Source organism: Balaenoptera ricei, chromosome X (genome assembly GCF_028023285.1).
Source record: "Balaenoptera ricei isolate mBalRic1 chromosome X, mBalRic1.hap2, whole genome shotgun sequence".
In the NCBI taxonomy this organism is placed as follows: domain Eukaryota; kingdom Metazoa; phylum Chordata; class Mammalia; order Artiodactyla; family Balaenopteridae; genus Balaenoptera; species Balaenoptera ricei.
The window spans coordinates 64,903,964-64,922,957 of record NC_082660.1 but is presented as its reverse complement, the minus strand read 5'-3'; the positions used below and the strand labels follow the sequence as shown (position 1 = coordinate 64,922,957).

The 18,994-nt window shown below is 37.6% G+C and overlaps 1 protein-coding gene across 4 annotated transcripts in view; it reads left to right on the top strand.

Annotated features, from left to right (window-relative positions):
* The window catches only part of PHKA1 (phosphorylase kinase regulatory subunit alpha 1), a 139,147-nt gene that overhangs the window by 49,552 nt on the left and 70,601 nt on the right, over positions 1–18,994 (top strand). For all 4 annotated transcript variants that reach the window (XM_059910137.1, XM_059910136.1, XM_059910135.1 and 1 more), the window contains one exon: positions 4,708–4,842. In XM_059910137.1, coding sequence (XP_059766120.1) covers positions 4,708–4,842 — 135 coding nt within the window. The remainder of the gene's footprint in view (positions 1–4,707; positions 4,843–18,994) is intronic.

Sequence of the window (18,994 nt, the reverse complement as noted above, 5' to 3'; positions counted from 1 at the left end):
CAAAGTGATTCAGTTGTGTGTGTGTGTGTGTGTGTGTGTGTGTGTGTGTGTGTGTGTATATATATATATATATATATATATATATTCTTTTTCAGATTCTTTTCCATTATAGGTTACTACAAGATATTGAGTATAGTTCCTTGTGCTATACAGTAGATCCTTGCTGTTTACCTATCAATATTTTATATATAGTAGTGTGTATATGTTAATCCCAAACTCCTAATTTATCTCCCCCCTGCCACCTTGCTATCCCTTTTGGTAACCATAAGTTTGTTTTCTATAAGCATAACTTTTATATGCACTGGGAAGCTAAAAATTTGTGTGACTCGCTTTATTGTGATACTCGCTTTACTGCAGTGGTCTGGAACCAAACCTGCAACATCTCTGAGGTATTCCTGTACATAGCGAACGTTATATAAAAGACCATTACTCTTCCCCTCCCATGAGAAAACTTGTTCTCCTTTGAGGCTTATGCCATCTGGCTATATTGGTCTCCTGGTTACTCTCATTCATTCATTAGAGACTTTGAGCCTTGGCTCATAGCCTTCCTCTTCTTCCCCAATTCCTACCATAGTGCTAGATTTCAGCATCAGAGTAAGTGCCATCTAATATTTTAGCCTCAAAATTCTTGGATATCTAGAACCCTAGTGACCCTTCCCTCTGTCTCTACTCCACTCACTTTTAGGGCGAAACTTTAGAACTGTTTCACCTCAGATATTCCATTCCCAAAAGTCCCAATCACCAGTCATAACTGCATATTATTTCAGTTTTCTTCCCCCCCACCCATTACACTTGTGTCTATTTTCTCCTAGTCTACCCTTCCCTACCTTTCGGTTGGTCATCTAAATCTCTTAATTACCAGCACACCAAACTTCTGCTACACCCACCAGAAAAATCATAGCCCCAGATCGGTTTTGCTCTCTATATTTTCTGATCCTATACCTGGCCTGCTAAAATCTTCTAGAAAAAAAAATCACACAAATGAACAGAGTGGTAGCATTGTAAATCCACAGTCTCCAACTTAACTAGGCCTACAGTGCCTCCTGTTAGTCCTTGTTCTTACTGTTAGTCAGCATTTTCATTCTCCTCAACTATTCCACACCTTCTCTGTTTTCAACCCCACTGCTTGTTTTCAGCCTCATTCTTGGCCTGCTACTTTATGCTGGATAATCTTAATGTTCTGATCTTTGTCAATTTCCCAACCCCCCACCACAGTCTTACTTATATCTTCACCCAACCTTGCCTCCTTTTCTTGAGTCTCAGAAAAGCTGTTTTTTCTCCTCTTCAGCACCAACTCTTTCTTCTGATGCTTGATCCTATCCTCTTCCCTAGTCTTCCTAGAAACCTACTCTTTCTTATCATCTTCAAACTCTTCTCTGTTGGTTCTGATTTTTAATACATTGACATGTTCATCTCCCTCTAGTTATCCTATCCTTCCTTTCTCATCCAAACTTCCACTTCTTTACATTTCATTCATTCTGCAGTCCTTTACAACTAGCTTATCATTCCTCTGAAAGTGATTTTGCTTAAGTTATTGCCAAACTTGGTAGATATTTTTCAATCCACTTCTTAGTGGATCTTTCTTTTTCATTTGTTGTTTATGTTTCTGGAAACTCTTAACTTCCATGTCTTCTGTGATACCATACTCCCTTGGCTCTCCTTCAACCTAAGTTTTGTACTTTTCTGTCTCATTCTGGGCTTCCTCTTCTTCCCCTTGCCCCTTAACTGTTGGTATTCCTGGGAGTTTTGTCCGTAGCCCACTGCTCTCATTATTCAGAATATTTGTTATTGTCTCTCAGCCTCCTCCCATTCCTAACCTTTTCCCTTTTCCTGCCTCCTAACTTCTCCCCTCTGAGAAGATGACCTCACCTCCTATACCATAGAGAACATATAAGCCATGAGACAAGAACCCCTCACTCCCGCCCCCAGGCTTTTCATCATCTGCCCATATCTTATATGTTGAAATTTCTCAAGGTTATATTCTAGGTCCTTTTCTCTTCTTTTCTATATATTCTCTTTGACCCATCTCATCTCTTTCTATGCTAATGCCTCCTGAATATATCACATTCACTTTAAACTCAACATGTCTAAAATCAATCAGCTGCACTCTCCTAGTTCTACATCATCTGTGCCTGCTTTTCTCCCTATTTGCCTATGTCAGTAAATGGCACACTTTTCTCTCAGTTACACAAATAAACACATGTGGAATCATTCTCGGTATCTCTCCCTCTCTCATCTCCTACATTCAGTCAGTTAACAAGTCCCAATTTCTTTACCTTCTGAATAATTCAGAAATCCATCTAGTTTATCCAGTACCAATGTCATGATCCTAATGTAAGTAGTCAGCATCTCTTCCTTGCATTAATGCAATAAATTTTGAAGTGGTCTCCCTGTCTTCAGTGTAGGTCCACTACAGTATATCAGCTTATTCTTTAGTCATCAATATGAATATGTTCTTTTTAAGATGGTGATCTGGATATGCTATTCCCCTGATTACAACTCTGCAGGGGCTTCCTGTTGCCAACTTTCTTAACATGGCTTACAAGGCTCTTTATGATCTGCTCCCTGACCCCGCCTTCAGTGTCATTTCTCACCACTGCCGCTTCACACTCCATGCTCCTACTGTAAAGAACTTTTTATTATTCCTAGATCTGCCTTGTTCTCTGTTGCCCTTGAGCCTTTGTCTATGCTATTTCTTTTGTCTGGAACAGCTTCTCCCTTAATTTTACCTTCACTTTCACCAGAATAACTCCTATTCAGCACTCTAGCAAGACTCAGTGTCAATGTCATTTTCTCCAAGGATCATGTCTATCTTTGTATCCCTAGCATATGGCAGTACCTAGCACATAGGTGGTACCAAATAAGCATTTTCTACATACTTGATAAAACATAAACAAAAAGCTGAGTTGTTGGGGTTGAAAGTAGTCCTGGGACCCCAGAGTGTTGTTCATTTGCCTCTCCTTTAGTCCCCTTTACTCCTGCTACCAACTGCATTGCCCTCTGCAGAACCCTGAGGCTCAGGAGAATGCAATTTGGAAGTCATTACCCAAGGATAAAATACAAATTCCTTAAAGTGACGCACATGCTCTCCATGATGATCTATCCCCTATTTGCCTTTCCAGATTCATTTTGTTGGTGGTTGGTGGGGTGGTTGTTTGTTTCTTTTGTGTTTTTTTTCTGCTGTGCAAGGTATTTCATGCTACAGCAATATTGAAGTGTATGTAGTCCCCACCCCATCTCTTACACACACACACACACACACACACACACACAACCACATTCTTTTCATTTTCATGTTTTATGATCATTCTGGATCTTCTACCTAAAATGTCTTTCTCCATTCCTATTCCCTTCTTTCTCCTGGCTAACTTATTCATTCTTTCAAATTCAGCTTGGACATCAGGAAGCCTTTTCTGAAACTTCCCCCTGCCAACTCCAGACTAGATAGGTGTCACTCTTGGGTGATCACACAATGTTCTGTGCATACATTTATTTACTTAGCAGGTTATTTTATAATCAGTTTATGTGTGTGTCACTTTCATTACACTGTGAGCTCCTTGAGGGAGAGACTAACATATTCATCTCTAAATCCCTAGTGCCTAGCATAGTACCTTACCATTTAAGTGCTTAGTAAATGTTTATTAATGAATGAATGGATGACCACATGTGTTTCCCTGGACTTTTGTCAACCCACTATTCTTCCTCTGTATATTTTCCCTGGAGAATCTTTGTTGTTTTCAGTTAGAAGTAATCAAGATGGTGTTATTTCCAGGGGACTCTGTAATCACCATACCCTGCATATTCTGCCCCAGACCACAGCAGCACAACACCATGAGGTCCCCAAGATAGAAAAATACACAAAAGATAATGGCAAAGGAATGCAGAGTAGCACTTTGTTAACTAGGCTTTTGCCTCCAAAACTCAACAAATACAATACTTGTAAGCTGGAATGAACCAAATGACACCTTCGTTTTCTCATAAACCCAATTCAACATATCTAGCAGTACTAGAGGAGCAGGAATAGGGTGCATGTTTGCCCCTGGTGCTTAGCATTAAGCCAGCTGAGGCCCCATTCAGGTTATTGGCCCCCAGACAGGTTATCAGTCCCACAGAGGGAGAATAAACAGAAGAGTCAGTGAGGTGGCCTGGACTTCTCCCTTGTGAGTATGATTACCACTTCTGAGACATGAGTGTGAGAGGAAAAAAAGGGAGCTGTCCAGGTTTGGCAGGCTCTGAGTCTAGAGAAGTCTTATCTCCATCCCCCAAAACAACTACACAGAGTTTCAAATATGGTACCTCAATTCTTTATCCTGAATTTACCTTGCCTTCTACTGTTCTCTAGCTTTGAGCAATTCGTACCATTAGGGTGTTCTTTATTATCCTCATAATGCTGTCCCTGGTCTTTTTTTTTCTATTTAAACATAGAATCCCAGATATAAGTGAGTGTGGCATTCTCTAGAAGCACATAGGTATTTAGACAAAAAACAGAATTAAATATTCTAATCATGAAATCTTGTTTCCTTTTCCATTTAGATAATATCATTATGTACCAAGCATGATGATTGTTTCATCAAGTCTACAATAACTGTTAATTTCCTTACCTTCCTTTTGTTTTCCCTTCAAAAAAATATCGTGTGGCTCGAGAGATCTTCAGGTTCCTGTTGAAATAAAATTTTCTGTTGACCTCATCTTCTTTCTTTCCTATAGTTTCCATTCTAGCTGAGACAGAAGAAATCAAGGCCATTTTGAAGGACAAGGGAATTGATGTGGAGACCATTGCTGAGGTGCACCCCATCAGAGTACAACCAGCTTGTATTCTCAGCCACATTTATTCCAGCCTAGGTAAGGAGATGGGCCAGACTGCTAGAATCAAAGCATTATTGATACAGGCTGGTTTCCTTCCTTTTTATTTTTGTCTTGATCTTGTATTGCTTTGTTAAACTGCATCTGAAAAGGAATTTAGAGTCTCTGGAATCTAAGTTTCTAACCCTATATATCCTGAGCAGGCTTGATAATTTTCAGTGTGTTTTATGAACTCTTTGGTACAGAGGGCATGACTGTTATCAGGCAACATTGTATCTTCATTCCAAGTGTGTGCTTAACCAACTTGTTCTTCTCCCCTTTCTTGGGACCTATATTTCCATTTTGAAAAATGCTAACTTTATATACATTAATAGCCAAGGAACTTGTTTTTAGCTCTTTATACTTTGTCATGTAATGAATTAGTTGACAATATTTTAAAATTCCATTTCTTAATCTAATACTTATTTTTAATTAGTACTTATTTTTTTATTCAACTTATATATTAAATTTGGTGATAGACACATTAAACAAATTACTACAAGTTAAAAATTTATGCAAGTTACTACAAATTTCACATTAAGCAAATTACTACATTGTTAACTTTAAAAAAAAGAATGTGCAAAATTTCTAAACCACCCTTGTGGAAGGCTGAATAGTGGCCCCAAAAGATATTCAGGCCCTAATCCCTGGAACCTGTGAACATTACCATTTAAGGCAAAAGGGATTTTGTGGGTGTGATTAGGTTAAGGAGATTGAGATTGGTGGGGAGGATTATTTTGGATTATTCAGGTGGGCCCTAAGTGTAATCACAAGTCTCCTTATAAGAGATACAGAGAGGGAGATCAGACTAGAGAAGTAAGAGATGTGATGACAGAAGCAAGGGATTAGAGTGATAAGGCTGTTAGCCTTATCCTCTAGAAGCTGGAAGAGTCAAGGAACAGATTCTCCCCTGGAGCCTCCAGAAGCAACCAGCCCTGCTTGACAACTTGATTTTTATTTTAGTAGCCATAAGGCTCATTTTGGACTTCTGATCTCCAGAACTGTAAGAGTATAAGTGTATGTTGTTTTAAGCTACTAAGTTTATGTTACTTTGTTATAGCACCAATGGGAAATTAATACAATCTTAAATCAAGCCACAAAGTAAATTTATAAAGAATGTACCTTACATCGTAGATTGCCACTTACAAACCCTAGTTGTGTGTGTGTGTACTTTTTTTCTTCACCAAGAGTGGTCTGTTAGTAATTAAAGCCAAGCAAAATTTTGTCCAGCTCAAAACCAGCCTCCATCCCTTTTTACTAACACCTACTCCAAACACTCAACTTCTGTGGCAGTTACGTAGATCTAAATTGAGACGGAATCAACCAAGGAGGGAAGGACCAACAGTCAGAGCTGACTGTTCTTTTTTTTTTTTAACATCTTTATTGGAGTATAATTGCTTTACAATGGTGTGTTAGTTTCTGCTTTATAACAAAGTGAATCAGTTATACATATACATATGTTCCCATATCTCTTTCCTCTTGCGTCTCCCTCCCTCCCACCCTCCCTATCCCACCCCTCTAGGTGGTCACAAAGCCCCGAGATGATCTCCCTGTGCTATGTGGCTGCTTCCCACTAGCTATCTATTTTACGTTTGGTAGTGTATATATGTCCATGCCACTCTCTCACTTTGTCACAGCTTACCCTTCCCCCTCCCCATATCCTCAAGTCCATTCTCTAGTAGGTCTGTGTCTTTATTCCCGTCTTGCCACTAGGTTCTTCATGACCTTTTTTTTTTCCTTAGATTCCATATATATGTGTTAGCATACTGTATTCGTTTTTCTCTTTCTGACTTACTTCACTCTGTATGACAGACTCTAGGTCCATCCACCTCACTACAAATACCTCAATTTCGTTTCTTTTTACGGCTGAGTAATATTCCATTGTATATATGTGCCACATCTTCTTTATCCATTCATCCGATGATGGACACTTAGGTTGCTTCCATGTCCTGGCTATTGTAAATAGAGCTGCGATGAACATTTTGGTACATGACTTTTTGAATTACGGTTTTCTCAGGGTATATGCCCAGTAGTGGGATTGCTAGGTCGTATGGTAGTTCTATTTGTAGTTTTTTAAGGAACCTCCATACTGTTCTCCATAGTGGCTGTATCAATTTACATTCCCACCAACAGTGCAAGAGGGTTCCCTTTTCTCCACAACCTCTCCAGCATTTATTGTTTGTAGATTTTTTGATGATGGCCATTCTGACCGCTGTGAGATGATATCTCATTGTAGTTTTGATTTGCATTTCTCTAATGATTAATGATGTTGAGCATCCTTTCATGTGTTTGTTGGCAATCTGTATATCTTCTTTGGAGAAATGTCTATTTAGGTCTTCTGCCCATTTTTGGATTGGGTTCTTTGTTTTTTTGTTATTGAGCTGCATGAGCTTCTTGTAAATTTTGGAGATTAATCCTTTGTCAGTTGCTTCATTTGCAAATATTTTCTCCCATTCTGAGGGTTGTCTTTTGATCTTGTTTATGGTTTCCTTTGCTGTGCAAAAGCTTTGAAGTTTCATTAGGTCCCATTTGTTTATTTTTGTTTTTATTTCCATTTCTCTAGTAGGTGGGTCAAAAAGGATCTTGCTGTGATTTCTGTCATAGAGTGTTCTGCCTATGTTTTCCTCTAAGAGTTTGATAGTGTCTGGCCTTACATTTAGGTCTTTAATCCATTTTGAGTTTATTTTTGTGTATGGTGTTAGGGAATGTTCTAATTTCATACTTTTACATGTACCTGTCCAGTTTTCCCAGCACCACTTATTGAAGAGACTGTCTTTTCTCCACTGTATATGCTTGCCTCCTGTTTGCAGATGACATGATTCTATACATAGAGAATCCTAAAGATGCTACCAGAAAACTATTAGAGCTAATCAATGAATTTGGTAAAGTAGCAGGATACAAAATTAATGCACAGAAATCTCTTGCATTCCTATACACTAATGATGAAAAATCTGAAAGAGAAATTAAGAAAATACTCCCATTTACCATTGCAACAAAAAGAATAAAATATCTAGGAATAAACCTACCTAAGGAGATAAAAGACCTGTATGCAGAAAAGTATAAGACACTGATGAAAGAAATTAAAGATGATACAAATAGATGGAGAGATATACCATGTTCTTGGATTCGAAGAATCTACATTGTGAAAATGAGTGTACTACCCAAAGCAATCTACAAACTCAGTGCAATCCCTATCAAACTACCAATGGCATTTTTCACAGAACTAGAACAAAAAATTTCACAATTTGTATGGAAACACAAAAGACCCCGAATAGCCAAAGCAATCTTGAGAATGAAAAATGGAGCTGGAGGAATCAGGCTCCCTGACTTCAGACTATACTACAAAGCTACAGTAATCAAGACAGTATGGTACTGGCCCAAAAACAGAAATATAGATCGATGGAACAGGATAGAAAGCCCAGAGATAAACCCATGCACATATGGTCACCTTATCTTTGATAAAGGAGGCAAGCATATACTGACTGTTCTTTCTCTTCCCTAGCACCCACATTTTATGCCAGCAGGACCTGAACTCCCAGAGCTATTAACATTGCATCTGGCTTTAGGAATATATGGATTTCCCCCACTCTTCCATTCTAGCTATAATGTAGAAAATCCCTTTTCTTTTTAATTTAAGTGCAAAGTTGGAAGTTCCTAAAGAAATTTTACCAGAAAATGGAAAACTAAAATAAAAACACATAGAAATTATCAAGTTTATTGAATATAGGTCTCAGGTCCTAATAAATAAAACCTAGCCACAGATTAGCTTGAATAGTACAAATTACTGGACCCCTGGTTCCCTCCACTGACTCAACCCTATTTGTGGTAAATGCCAAGTCAAGACTCTGAAACTTCTGAGATTAATTTGGGTTGATGCTTTACTAGGTGGGATGGGGTACCTCAGTCCTTTCAAGAACCTGCTTCCTGGGTTTTTTTAAATCTCCTTGGCTATTCCCTCTAGCCTCAGACTATAATGTACTCCTAGTCTCCAGATACCAGTCCCCTAGCACAAAATCTCTTGAAGTAAGGAAGGTATTTCTCTATCTAGCCCAAATCTTACTCCATGAATATTAGTTGATCTTGTAGTCACTATCTTCTTTACCCTTCTGAGAAGTCTCTATGGTTTGGGGTTTGTGCAAGTCCTATTGATGCCTTTGATGTGATTCTCTCTGGCTCTCACTTAAAAGTTGATACCTTTTACCCTTTTCTTCTTCACATCCATTGTTCTAAACTCAGCATAATCTTACTAGGATATAGGTAACTTCCAAGCTCTGGGACTTCATTCCTAGAATCTACCTGCATCACATCAGATCTCTCCAACAAACAGAAGCAAACTCCTTACTGACTACTTTTTCAAAGTCTACACTTTGTTTTGGGCCTCTTACTAAGTTATTATTTCCTAGCCAGAGAAAATAAGGACTGCTAGGTCTTCCAGACTTCAGTTTAATGAATGCACAAACATTTCAGGGACTCAAGTAACAAGTTATATTTATTTTCCAAACGTGCTCCTTCATTCGCTTCATTCATTCATTTTTTCATAAGGCTCTATTGCTTACTTTTATGTACCAGGCACTGAGCGTGATGCTGTGAGAGACATAGACATATAATCAAATAATTATAGTACAGTCTTATAAATGCTATAACAATGGCATTATGTACAAAGTACAGGAGAAAGAGAATAGATTTGTCTGGGAAGGTCAAGAAAGGCATGTTTTGATGATTTATAAAATGAGTGACTCTTCATAATTCTATTATTGCAATAATTTCACAATAGCAAAAATGCTTTTTTAAAAATTTATTTATTTATTTATTTATTTTTGGCTGCGTTGGGTCTTCGTTGCTGTGTGCAGGCTTTCTCTAGTTGTGGCGAGCAGGGGCTACTCTTCGTTGCGGTGCGTGGGCTTCTCATTGTGGTGGCTTCTCTTGTTGCAGAGCACGGGCTCTAGGCACCTGGGCTTCAGTAGTTGTGGCACGCAGGCTCAGTAGTTGTCGCTCATGGACTCTAGAGCTCAGGTTCAGTAGTTGTGGTGCCTGGGCTTAGTTGCTCCGTGGCATGTGGGATCTTCCCGGACCAGGGCTCGAGCCCATGTCCCCTGCATTGGCAGGCGGATTCTTAACCACTGCACCACCAGGGAAGCCCCAAAGTTGCTTTAAGGATATATTGAATGACAGCTGTAATTTCACCAAGGAAAACAGGCTATTTCTTCACCAAGTATGTTCACTTATATATGTTCCCAGAAGTGGGATTCTGTGCCTCACCTCAAACACTCAGTATTTCAGTTCCATAATATATTTTTTTTAATTTTTAAATATTATGTTGTTAATCAACTTTGGGAACATAAGAACTTTATAGGAGAGTGCTGTCAAAAACATGGTGGAGTGAAAAGCTACCTTTGTCTCTCCCCTTGAATCTACAACCAGTAAAACATCCACAACACAACGAAGGTGCCTTTGCCCAACACAACAGGATGCCAGAGAATTCCACACATCTGTACATCTAAAGGTGGGTGAACTGGAACACATAGAGGAGGCAGAACCAAGGGAACAGTGGAGTCGGTAACTGCAATCCCAGCCCTCTGACTGTGGCAGCTGAGCCCACAGCTTCAGAAAACCCAATAGCAGCAGGGGAAGCAGCACGCATGACTGTGCCTGCCAACACAGGTAACTTGGCAGCAGCAACAGTGGGGCCTGGGACCCCATCCCTCCAGTCACTGAGGAACCCACGACCCCAGACTCTGGCCCCCCTATTTGCATTGGCAGAGCCCCCAAGCCTGAGAGCACCAGACACAGTGGAGGCATCTGTGCAACCCCAGCTTCCCCTCCCACACTGTTCCCCTCCCCCCACAGCAGAGCCTGTGTCTCAGGGGATCTCCCACAAAAGAGAATAGCCCACCATCCCAGTAATGACAACAGCTCTGGCAGAAGCAATGCAGCAATAAGCCTAGAGGCATAAGAAGCAACAGCAAAAGCACAGAGCCACACCTGTTACACATATGGTGGAGGCTGGAAAGTGCCAACTCTTAAATATAACCAGAGGTAGCTCAGGTGAGCGAAACCAAAAACTTGTGTGATAGCGCCACCTACTGGAAAGCAAAAGAAAGGATTGTAACTCCTAACCGGTCATTTAACTTCAAATGTGCCAGCAGAGGAACAATTCATCAAGCAATATGAAGAATCACAGTAACACTATATCACAAAAAGAAAATGGCAATTCTCCAGAAGCCAAACTTAAAGTCATGGAATATTGAGATCTAACTGATAGAGCCATCAAAATAGCCATCATGAAGAAACTCAATGAGATACAAGAAAACTCAGAAGGGCAGTGTCATGCACTCAGGAATAAAATTAATGAACAGAAGGAATACTTTACCAAAAAGATTGAAACTCTAAAAAAGAACCAAACAGAAATTCTGGAGACGAGGAACACAATAAACAAGATGAAAATGCATTAGAAAGGATTGGAAACAAAGAAGACAATATGGAGGAGAGCATTAGTGAGCTCAAAGATAGAAACCTAGAAATCATACAAGTAGAAGAGGAAAGAGAAGTAAGACATATATAAAAAGAGGAAATCCTATGAGAGCTACACATCTCTTTTAGGAAAGGCAGCATTGGGATAATAGGTATCCCAGAAGGAGAAGAGAGGAAGAAGAGCAGAGAGATTACTTAAAGAAACGATAGCTGAGATCTTCCCAAACTTGGGGAAGAAACTGGACAATCAAGTCTATGAAGCAATGAGAACAGCTAATTAAACTCATTGCAAATAGACCTTTTCCAAGACACATTAAAATTGTCAAAAGTTAATGACAGGGCTTCCCTGGTGGTGCAGTGGTTGAGAGTCTGCCTGCTAATGCAGGGGACACGGGTTTGAGCCCTGGTCTGGGAAGATCCCACATGCCGCGGAGCAACTAGGCCCGTGAGCCACAACTACTGAGCCTGCGCGTCTGGAGCCTGTGCTCCGCAACAAGATAGGCCACGATAGTGAGAGGCCCGTGCACCGCGATGAAGAGTGGCCCCCGCTTGCCACAACTAGAGAAAGCCCTCACAGAAACGAAGACACAACACAACCAAAAATAAATAAATAAATTTAAAATATGGAGGAAAAAAAATCATTAAAAAAACATGACTTGATGTTTAAAAAAAAGTTAATGACAAAGAGGGGACTTCCCTAGTGGTGCAGTAGTGAAGACTCCATGCTCTCAATGCAGGGGGCCTGGGTTTGATCCCTGGTTAGGGAACTAGATCCCACATGCATGCCGCAACTAAGAGTTCACATGCTGCAACTAAGGAGGCATTGAGCAACAACTAAAGAGCCCTCCTGCTGCAACTAAGGAGCCTACGTGCTGCAACTAAGGAGCCCGCCTGCTGCAACTAAGACCCAGCACAACCAAATAAATACAATTTTTTTTAAAAAGTTAATGACAAAGAATTTTAAAGGCAGCCGGGGAAAAAAGGATGGTACCCTACAAAGGAACCCCCATTAGGCTATCAGCAGATTTCTCAGCAGAAACCCTAACAACCAGGAGAGAGTGAAATGACATTTTCAAAATACTGAAAGAAAAACTGTTACCCCGGAATACTCTATCTAGCAAAATTATCATTCAGATATGAAGGAGAAATAAAGTCTTTCCCAGACAAAAGCTGAGGGAATTCATCAACACTAGACCTGCCTTACAAGAGATATTGAAAAGAGCTCTTCTACCAGAAACAAAATAGCAAAAATACACAAAACTTTAAGCAGGGTGATAAATAGAATCAGAAAACTGCAGCTCTTTATCAGAATAGATTTTTAAACACTATTATAAAGGTTAAAGGGAAAAAAAGAAAGCAGAAAAATAATTATAGCTATCTTATTTTGGTAACACACCTACAACCATAAAAAGGGATAATTTGAGACAACAAAAACACTAAAAGGGGAGGAGGAAAAGGATGGAATTCATATAGGTGAGTGAACATAAGATGCTATCAGCAGAAAAAGGACTATTTTATCTATGAGAAATTTTATACAAACCTCAGGGTAACCACAAAAATAAACATAAAATACAGACACACACACACAAAGAAGAAACTGAGAAAAATATCACAGAAAACCATCAAACCAAAATGGCAAACAGAAACAAAAGGAAAAAGAAACAGTGGAGATATAGAGCTACCAGAAAACAAAAGATAAAATGGCAGTATTAAGTCCTCATCTATCAATAATCAGCCTAAATATAAATAAATTGAATTCACCAAATGACACACAGTGGCTGGATGGATTAAAAAACAAGACCCAACTATTTGCTGCCTCCAGAAGACACATCTCAACTCTAAAGACAAACATAGGCCAAAGGGAAGGGATGTAAAATGATATTCCAAGCAAATAGCAGCCAAATGAAGGCAGGTGTAGCCATATTCATATCAGATGGAATAAAGCCAAAAAAGGTAACAAGAAATAAAAATGGACAGTATATAATGATAAAAGGGACAGTTCATCAAAAGACATAACAGTGATTAGTATATACACACCTAACATAGGAGCACCAAAATATATAAAACAATTATTAACAGGCCTAAAGAGAGAAATTGACAGCAACACAATAATAGTAGGGGACTTTAACACCCCACTTACATCAGTGGTTAGATCATCCAGACAGAAAGTCAACAAGGAAACAACAGTCTTAAATGAAACTTTTGACCAGATGGATTTGATAGATTTGTACAGAACATTCCATCCAAATGCAGCAGAATATACATATCTTCTCAAGTGTACATGAAACTTTCTCAAGGATAGACCATATTTTGGGACACAAATCAAGTCTCAATAAATTTAAGAATATTGAAATCACATCAAGCATCTTTTCTGATGACAATGGAATGAAACTACAAATCAACTACAAGAAGAAAACTGGAAAAATCACAGATATGTGCAGAATGAACAACATCCTACTGAACAACTATTGGGGCAACGAAGAAATCAAAGGAGAAATCAAAAATTACTTGAAGACAAATGAAAATGAAAATACAACATACCAAAATCTATGGGATGCAGCAAAAGCTGGGAGGGAAGTTTATGGCAATACAGGCCTACCTCAAGAAACAAGAAAACCGAGCAGCACCAGAAACCAGAGCCCAGGCTCCAGGACCAAATGTTGGCCTGGGCCAGGAGCTGGACCCCCACAGACTCATAGGACCCTCAAAGAGCTGCTGCTGCCAGGGGAGTCACTGGAACTCAGATGTCCCATCCTAGTGTTACCTGGCCAGCTCTGAGGTGGGGCCTGACACAGTGGAAACCCCATCCCCTGCCCGCAGGTAGAGAAGAATTTTTTTAAAAAAAGAAACAAAACTCTCAGATAAACAGTCTAACCTTACACCTAAAGGAACTAGAAAAAGAAAAACAAAACCCAAGTTAATTGAAGGGAGGAAATAATAAAGATCAGAGTTGAAATAAATGAAATAGAGGCTAAAAAGGCAATAGGAAAGATCAATGAAACTAAGAGCTGTCTTTAAAAAGTTAAACAAAATCAACAAACCATTAGCTAGACTCACTAAGAAAAAAGGAGAGAAGGCCCTGATAAACAAATCAGAAGTGAAAGAGGATAAATAACAATGGATACCACAGAAGTACAAAGAATTATAAGAGAATATTATAAACAGCCATACACCAACAAATTGGACAACCTAGATGAAATGAACAAATTCTTAGAATTATACAACCTTCCAAGACCAAATCATGAAGAAATAGAAAACTTGAGTAGACCAAGTACTATTACAGAGATTGAAACAGTAATCAAAAAAGCTCCGCCAAAACAAAAGTCCAGGACCAGACAGCTTCACAGGTGAATTCTACCAAACATTCAAAGAAGATTTTATATCTATCCTTCTCAAACTATTCCCAAAAAATTGAAGGGAACACTTCCTAACTCATTTTACAAGGCCAACATCACTCTGATGTCAAAACCAGACAAAGACAACACAAAAAAAGATAATTACAGACCAGTATTTCTGTTAAATATAGATGCAAAAATCCCCAACAAAATATTAGCAAACCAAATTCAACATCTAAAGCAAACCAAATTCAACATCTAAAGGGTCATACACCATCCATGATCAAGTGGGATTTATTCCAGGGATGCAAGGATGGTTCACCATCTGTAGATCAATCAATGTGATACACCATATTAACAAAATGAAGGATTAAAAACCGTATTATCATCTCAATAGATGCAGAAAAAGCATTTGACAGAATTTAACCCTCATTCATGTTAAAAACTCAATAAAGTGGGTATACCCGGAACATACCTCAACAAAATAAAGGTCATATATGACAAACCCACAGCTAACATCATACTCAGTGGTGAAAAATTGAAAGCTGTCTCTCTAAGATCAGGAACAAGACAAGGATGCCCACTCTTGCCACTCCTATTCAACATAGTATTAGAAGTCCTAGCCTGAGCAGTTAGGCAAGAAAAAGAAATAAAAGGCATCCAAATTGTAAAGGAAGAAGTAAAACTGTCACTATTTGCAGATGATATGATTTTATATATAGAGAACCCTAAAGACTCCACCAAAAAACTATTAGAAATAATAAATGAATACAGTAAAATTTCAGGATACAAAATCAAAATATAAATATCTGTTACATTCCTGTATGCTAACTATGAGCTAGCAGAAAGAGAAATTAAGAAACTAGGAATATGCTCAACATTGTTAATCATCAGAGACATGCAAATTAAAACCACAGTGAGATATCACCTCACACCTGTCAGAATGGCTATCAAAAAGAACACAAATAACAAATGTTGGCGAAAAGGGAACCCTTGTACACTGTTGGTGGGAATGTAAATTGGTGCAGCCATGTGGAAAACAATATGGAGGTTTCTCAAAAAACTAAAAATAGAACTACCATATGACCCAGCAATTCTACTCCTGGCTATATATCTGAAAAAAATGAAAATACTAATTTGAAAACATGCGTGCACCCCAATGCTCACATTCACAGCAGAAGTATTTACAGTAACCACGATATGGAAGCAACCTAAGTGTCCATCAACAGATGAATGGATAAAGAAGATGTATACACACAATGAAATACTACTCAGCCATATAAAAGAATGAAATTTTGCCATTTGCAACAACATGGATGGACTTGGAGGGTGTTGTGCTAAGTGAAATAAGTCAGACAGAGAAAGACAAATACTGTATGATACCACTTATATGAGGAATCTAAAAATACAACAAACTAGTGAGTATAACAAAAAAGAAACAGACTCACAGATATAGAGAACAAACTAGTGGTCAGCAGTAGGGAGAGGGAAGGGGGAAGGGGCACGACAGGGGTAAGAGATTCAGAAGTACAAACTACTATGTATAAAATAAATATACTACAAGGATATATTGTACAACACAGCGAATATAGCCAATATTTTATAATAACTATAAATTGAGTATAATCTTTAAAAATTGTGAATCACTATGTTGTACACCTGAAACATAATATTGTACATCAATTATACCTCAATAAAAATTTTGAAACACGATTTCTGGTGTATTGATAATTATTAAAATAATCCACTAAAATCTAAATACTGTACTCTGCTAACTTGATATCTACAATCATCCCTTTAAAAAATACATGAGCAAGATATTCAACAACAACAACAAAATGACAATATCTAGGAATTAACCAAGGAGGTAAAAGACCTATACAGTGAAAACTCTAAGACATTGTTGAAAGAAATTGAAGAAGAAACAAATAAATGGAAAGATATTCCATGCTCATGGATTGGAATAATTAACATTGTCAAAATGTCCTTATTAAGCAATCTACAGATTCAATGTAATCCTTATCAAAATCCCAAGGACATTTTTCACAGAAATAGAAGACAAAATTCTTAAATTTATATGGAACCACAAAAGGCCCCATGGAACCACAAAAGGCCCCAAATAGCCAAAGTAATCCTGAGAAAAAAGAGCAAAGCTGGAAGTATCACACTCCCTGATTTCAAACAGCAAAGCTGCAGTAATCAGAACAGCATGGTAATGGCAGAAAAACAGATACATAGATCAATGGAACAGAATTGAGAGTCCAGAAATACACCCATGCATATATGGGCAAGTAATTTATGACAAAAGAGCAAAGAACATACAATGGAGAAAGGATAGTATCTTCAATAAATGGTGTTGGGAAAACTGGACAGTCACATGAAAAAATATGAAACTAGACCACTGTCTTATACCATACACAAAAATTAACTCAAAATGGATTAAAGACTTGAATATAATATCTGCAACTGTAAAACTCCTTGAAGAAAACATTGGCAGTACACTCTTTGACATCAGTCTTACCCATTCTTTCTAGCTATGTCTCCTCAGGCAAGGGAAACAAAAACAAAAATAAACAAATGGGATTAACATTAAACTGAAAAGCTTCTGCACAGCAAAGGAAACCATCAATAAAATGAAAAGACAACCTACCAAATGGGAGAAGATATTTGCAAATGATATATCTGATGAGGGTTTAAAATCCAAAATATATAAAGAACTCATACAACTCAACAACCAACCTGATTAAAATGAGCAGAGGAACTGAATATACATTTTTCCAAGAAGACTTACAGATGGCCAATAGGCACATGAAAAGATGTTAAATATCACTAATTATTAAGGAAATGCAAGTCAAAACCACAAAGAGATATCACCTCATACTTGTAAGATTGGATGTTATAAAAAAGACAGGAATAGAATACTACTTAGCCATAAAAAAGATGAAACCTTGCCATTTGTGAAAACATGGATGGACCTTGAGGGTGTTATGCTAAGTGAAATAAGTCAGACAGAAGGAGAAACACTGTATGATTTCACTCATATGTGGAATATAAAAAAACTGTTAAACAAAAGCAAACATGTAGATACAGAGAACAGAGTAGTAGTTACCAGAGGAGAAGGGACTGGGGAGTAGGGGGTGTGAAATCAATGTTTCCTCAATAAAAAAAAAGAACTTTATAAATATTAAACTCAAATCTTTCTGTAATGCTAATTCTTTTCTAATTTATTAGTGCACAGAGATACATTTTCATAGTTATGTTCAGTGTGTACATATTAACTTGTGCTGTTTTTTCACTTACTCTTTCATGTAAGTATTTCCACATGTTGAAAGAGCTATATATTCATCAAATTTAAATAATTGTTTCCTTATTATTGGATACTTGAATTGTTTTCCAAAATTTTATCCTTCTATGAATACCTTTTTATAGGCATTCATACATATACTCCTGTTTCCTTGGAGTATATTCTTAGAAAAAGGATTCTGGATAAAAGAGTATGAACAGCTTTTTAGCTCTTGTTACATGCTGCCAGATTATTCTTTAGAAAGACCAACCAATTTTTAGTGACATCAATAAATACAAAATATACCTTTTTATTAATATTTTTACTACCCCATCAATGTTGGGTTTTTATCATTTGCTTTTGTTAGATTAATAGTTTTAATACACATCAAGTTATTCTAGTTTCCTTTCTTTAATTCCCAGTGAGGGTATGTATTTTTTCATTTTTGCTTTACTTTTTTAAAAATTGTGTCTCCTATTGCTTGCATATCTATCAGGATCTGTACATTTTTGTATATATTTATCAATTCTTTATATTTTATTTAAGCTTTTGTCAATGAGGCTTGCAATGTATATATTTCCTATTCTATAACTTTCTTTTAGATAATTATTTTCTTGCCTTTGTACAACTTTTTCAACATCAGATACATCCATTTTATCAAGATGTATCTTTCATTTCTTTAGGAATTGTGAGTTTATCTCCTAGTTTCATTTGAATAGATATACTATTCTCATTCTCTCCAATTTTCACAAGTAGTAGGTTATCTGATTCTAAATTCCTATATACATGTTGACTGCAGGGAACTGGAAGATAGAGAAAAGTGCAAAAGAAAAGATAAAAATCTTTAAATTATAAATCTATAATTCTCCAGTCTCGGGAAACCACCATTTCCATTTTGGAGTGTTTGCTTCCAATCATTTTTTGTAAAGTAAATACACAATTGTATTTTGCAGCATAATATATGCTGAACCCTATTATATTTTCTTAAATAGCCCCCTACAACAGTATTTTAATATCTATGTTAGCATAATATCGTGAATTATTTTTTGGTCATATTGATGGT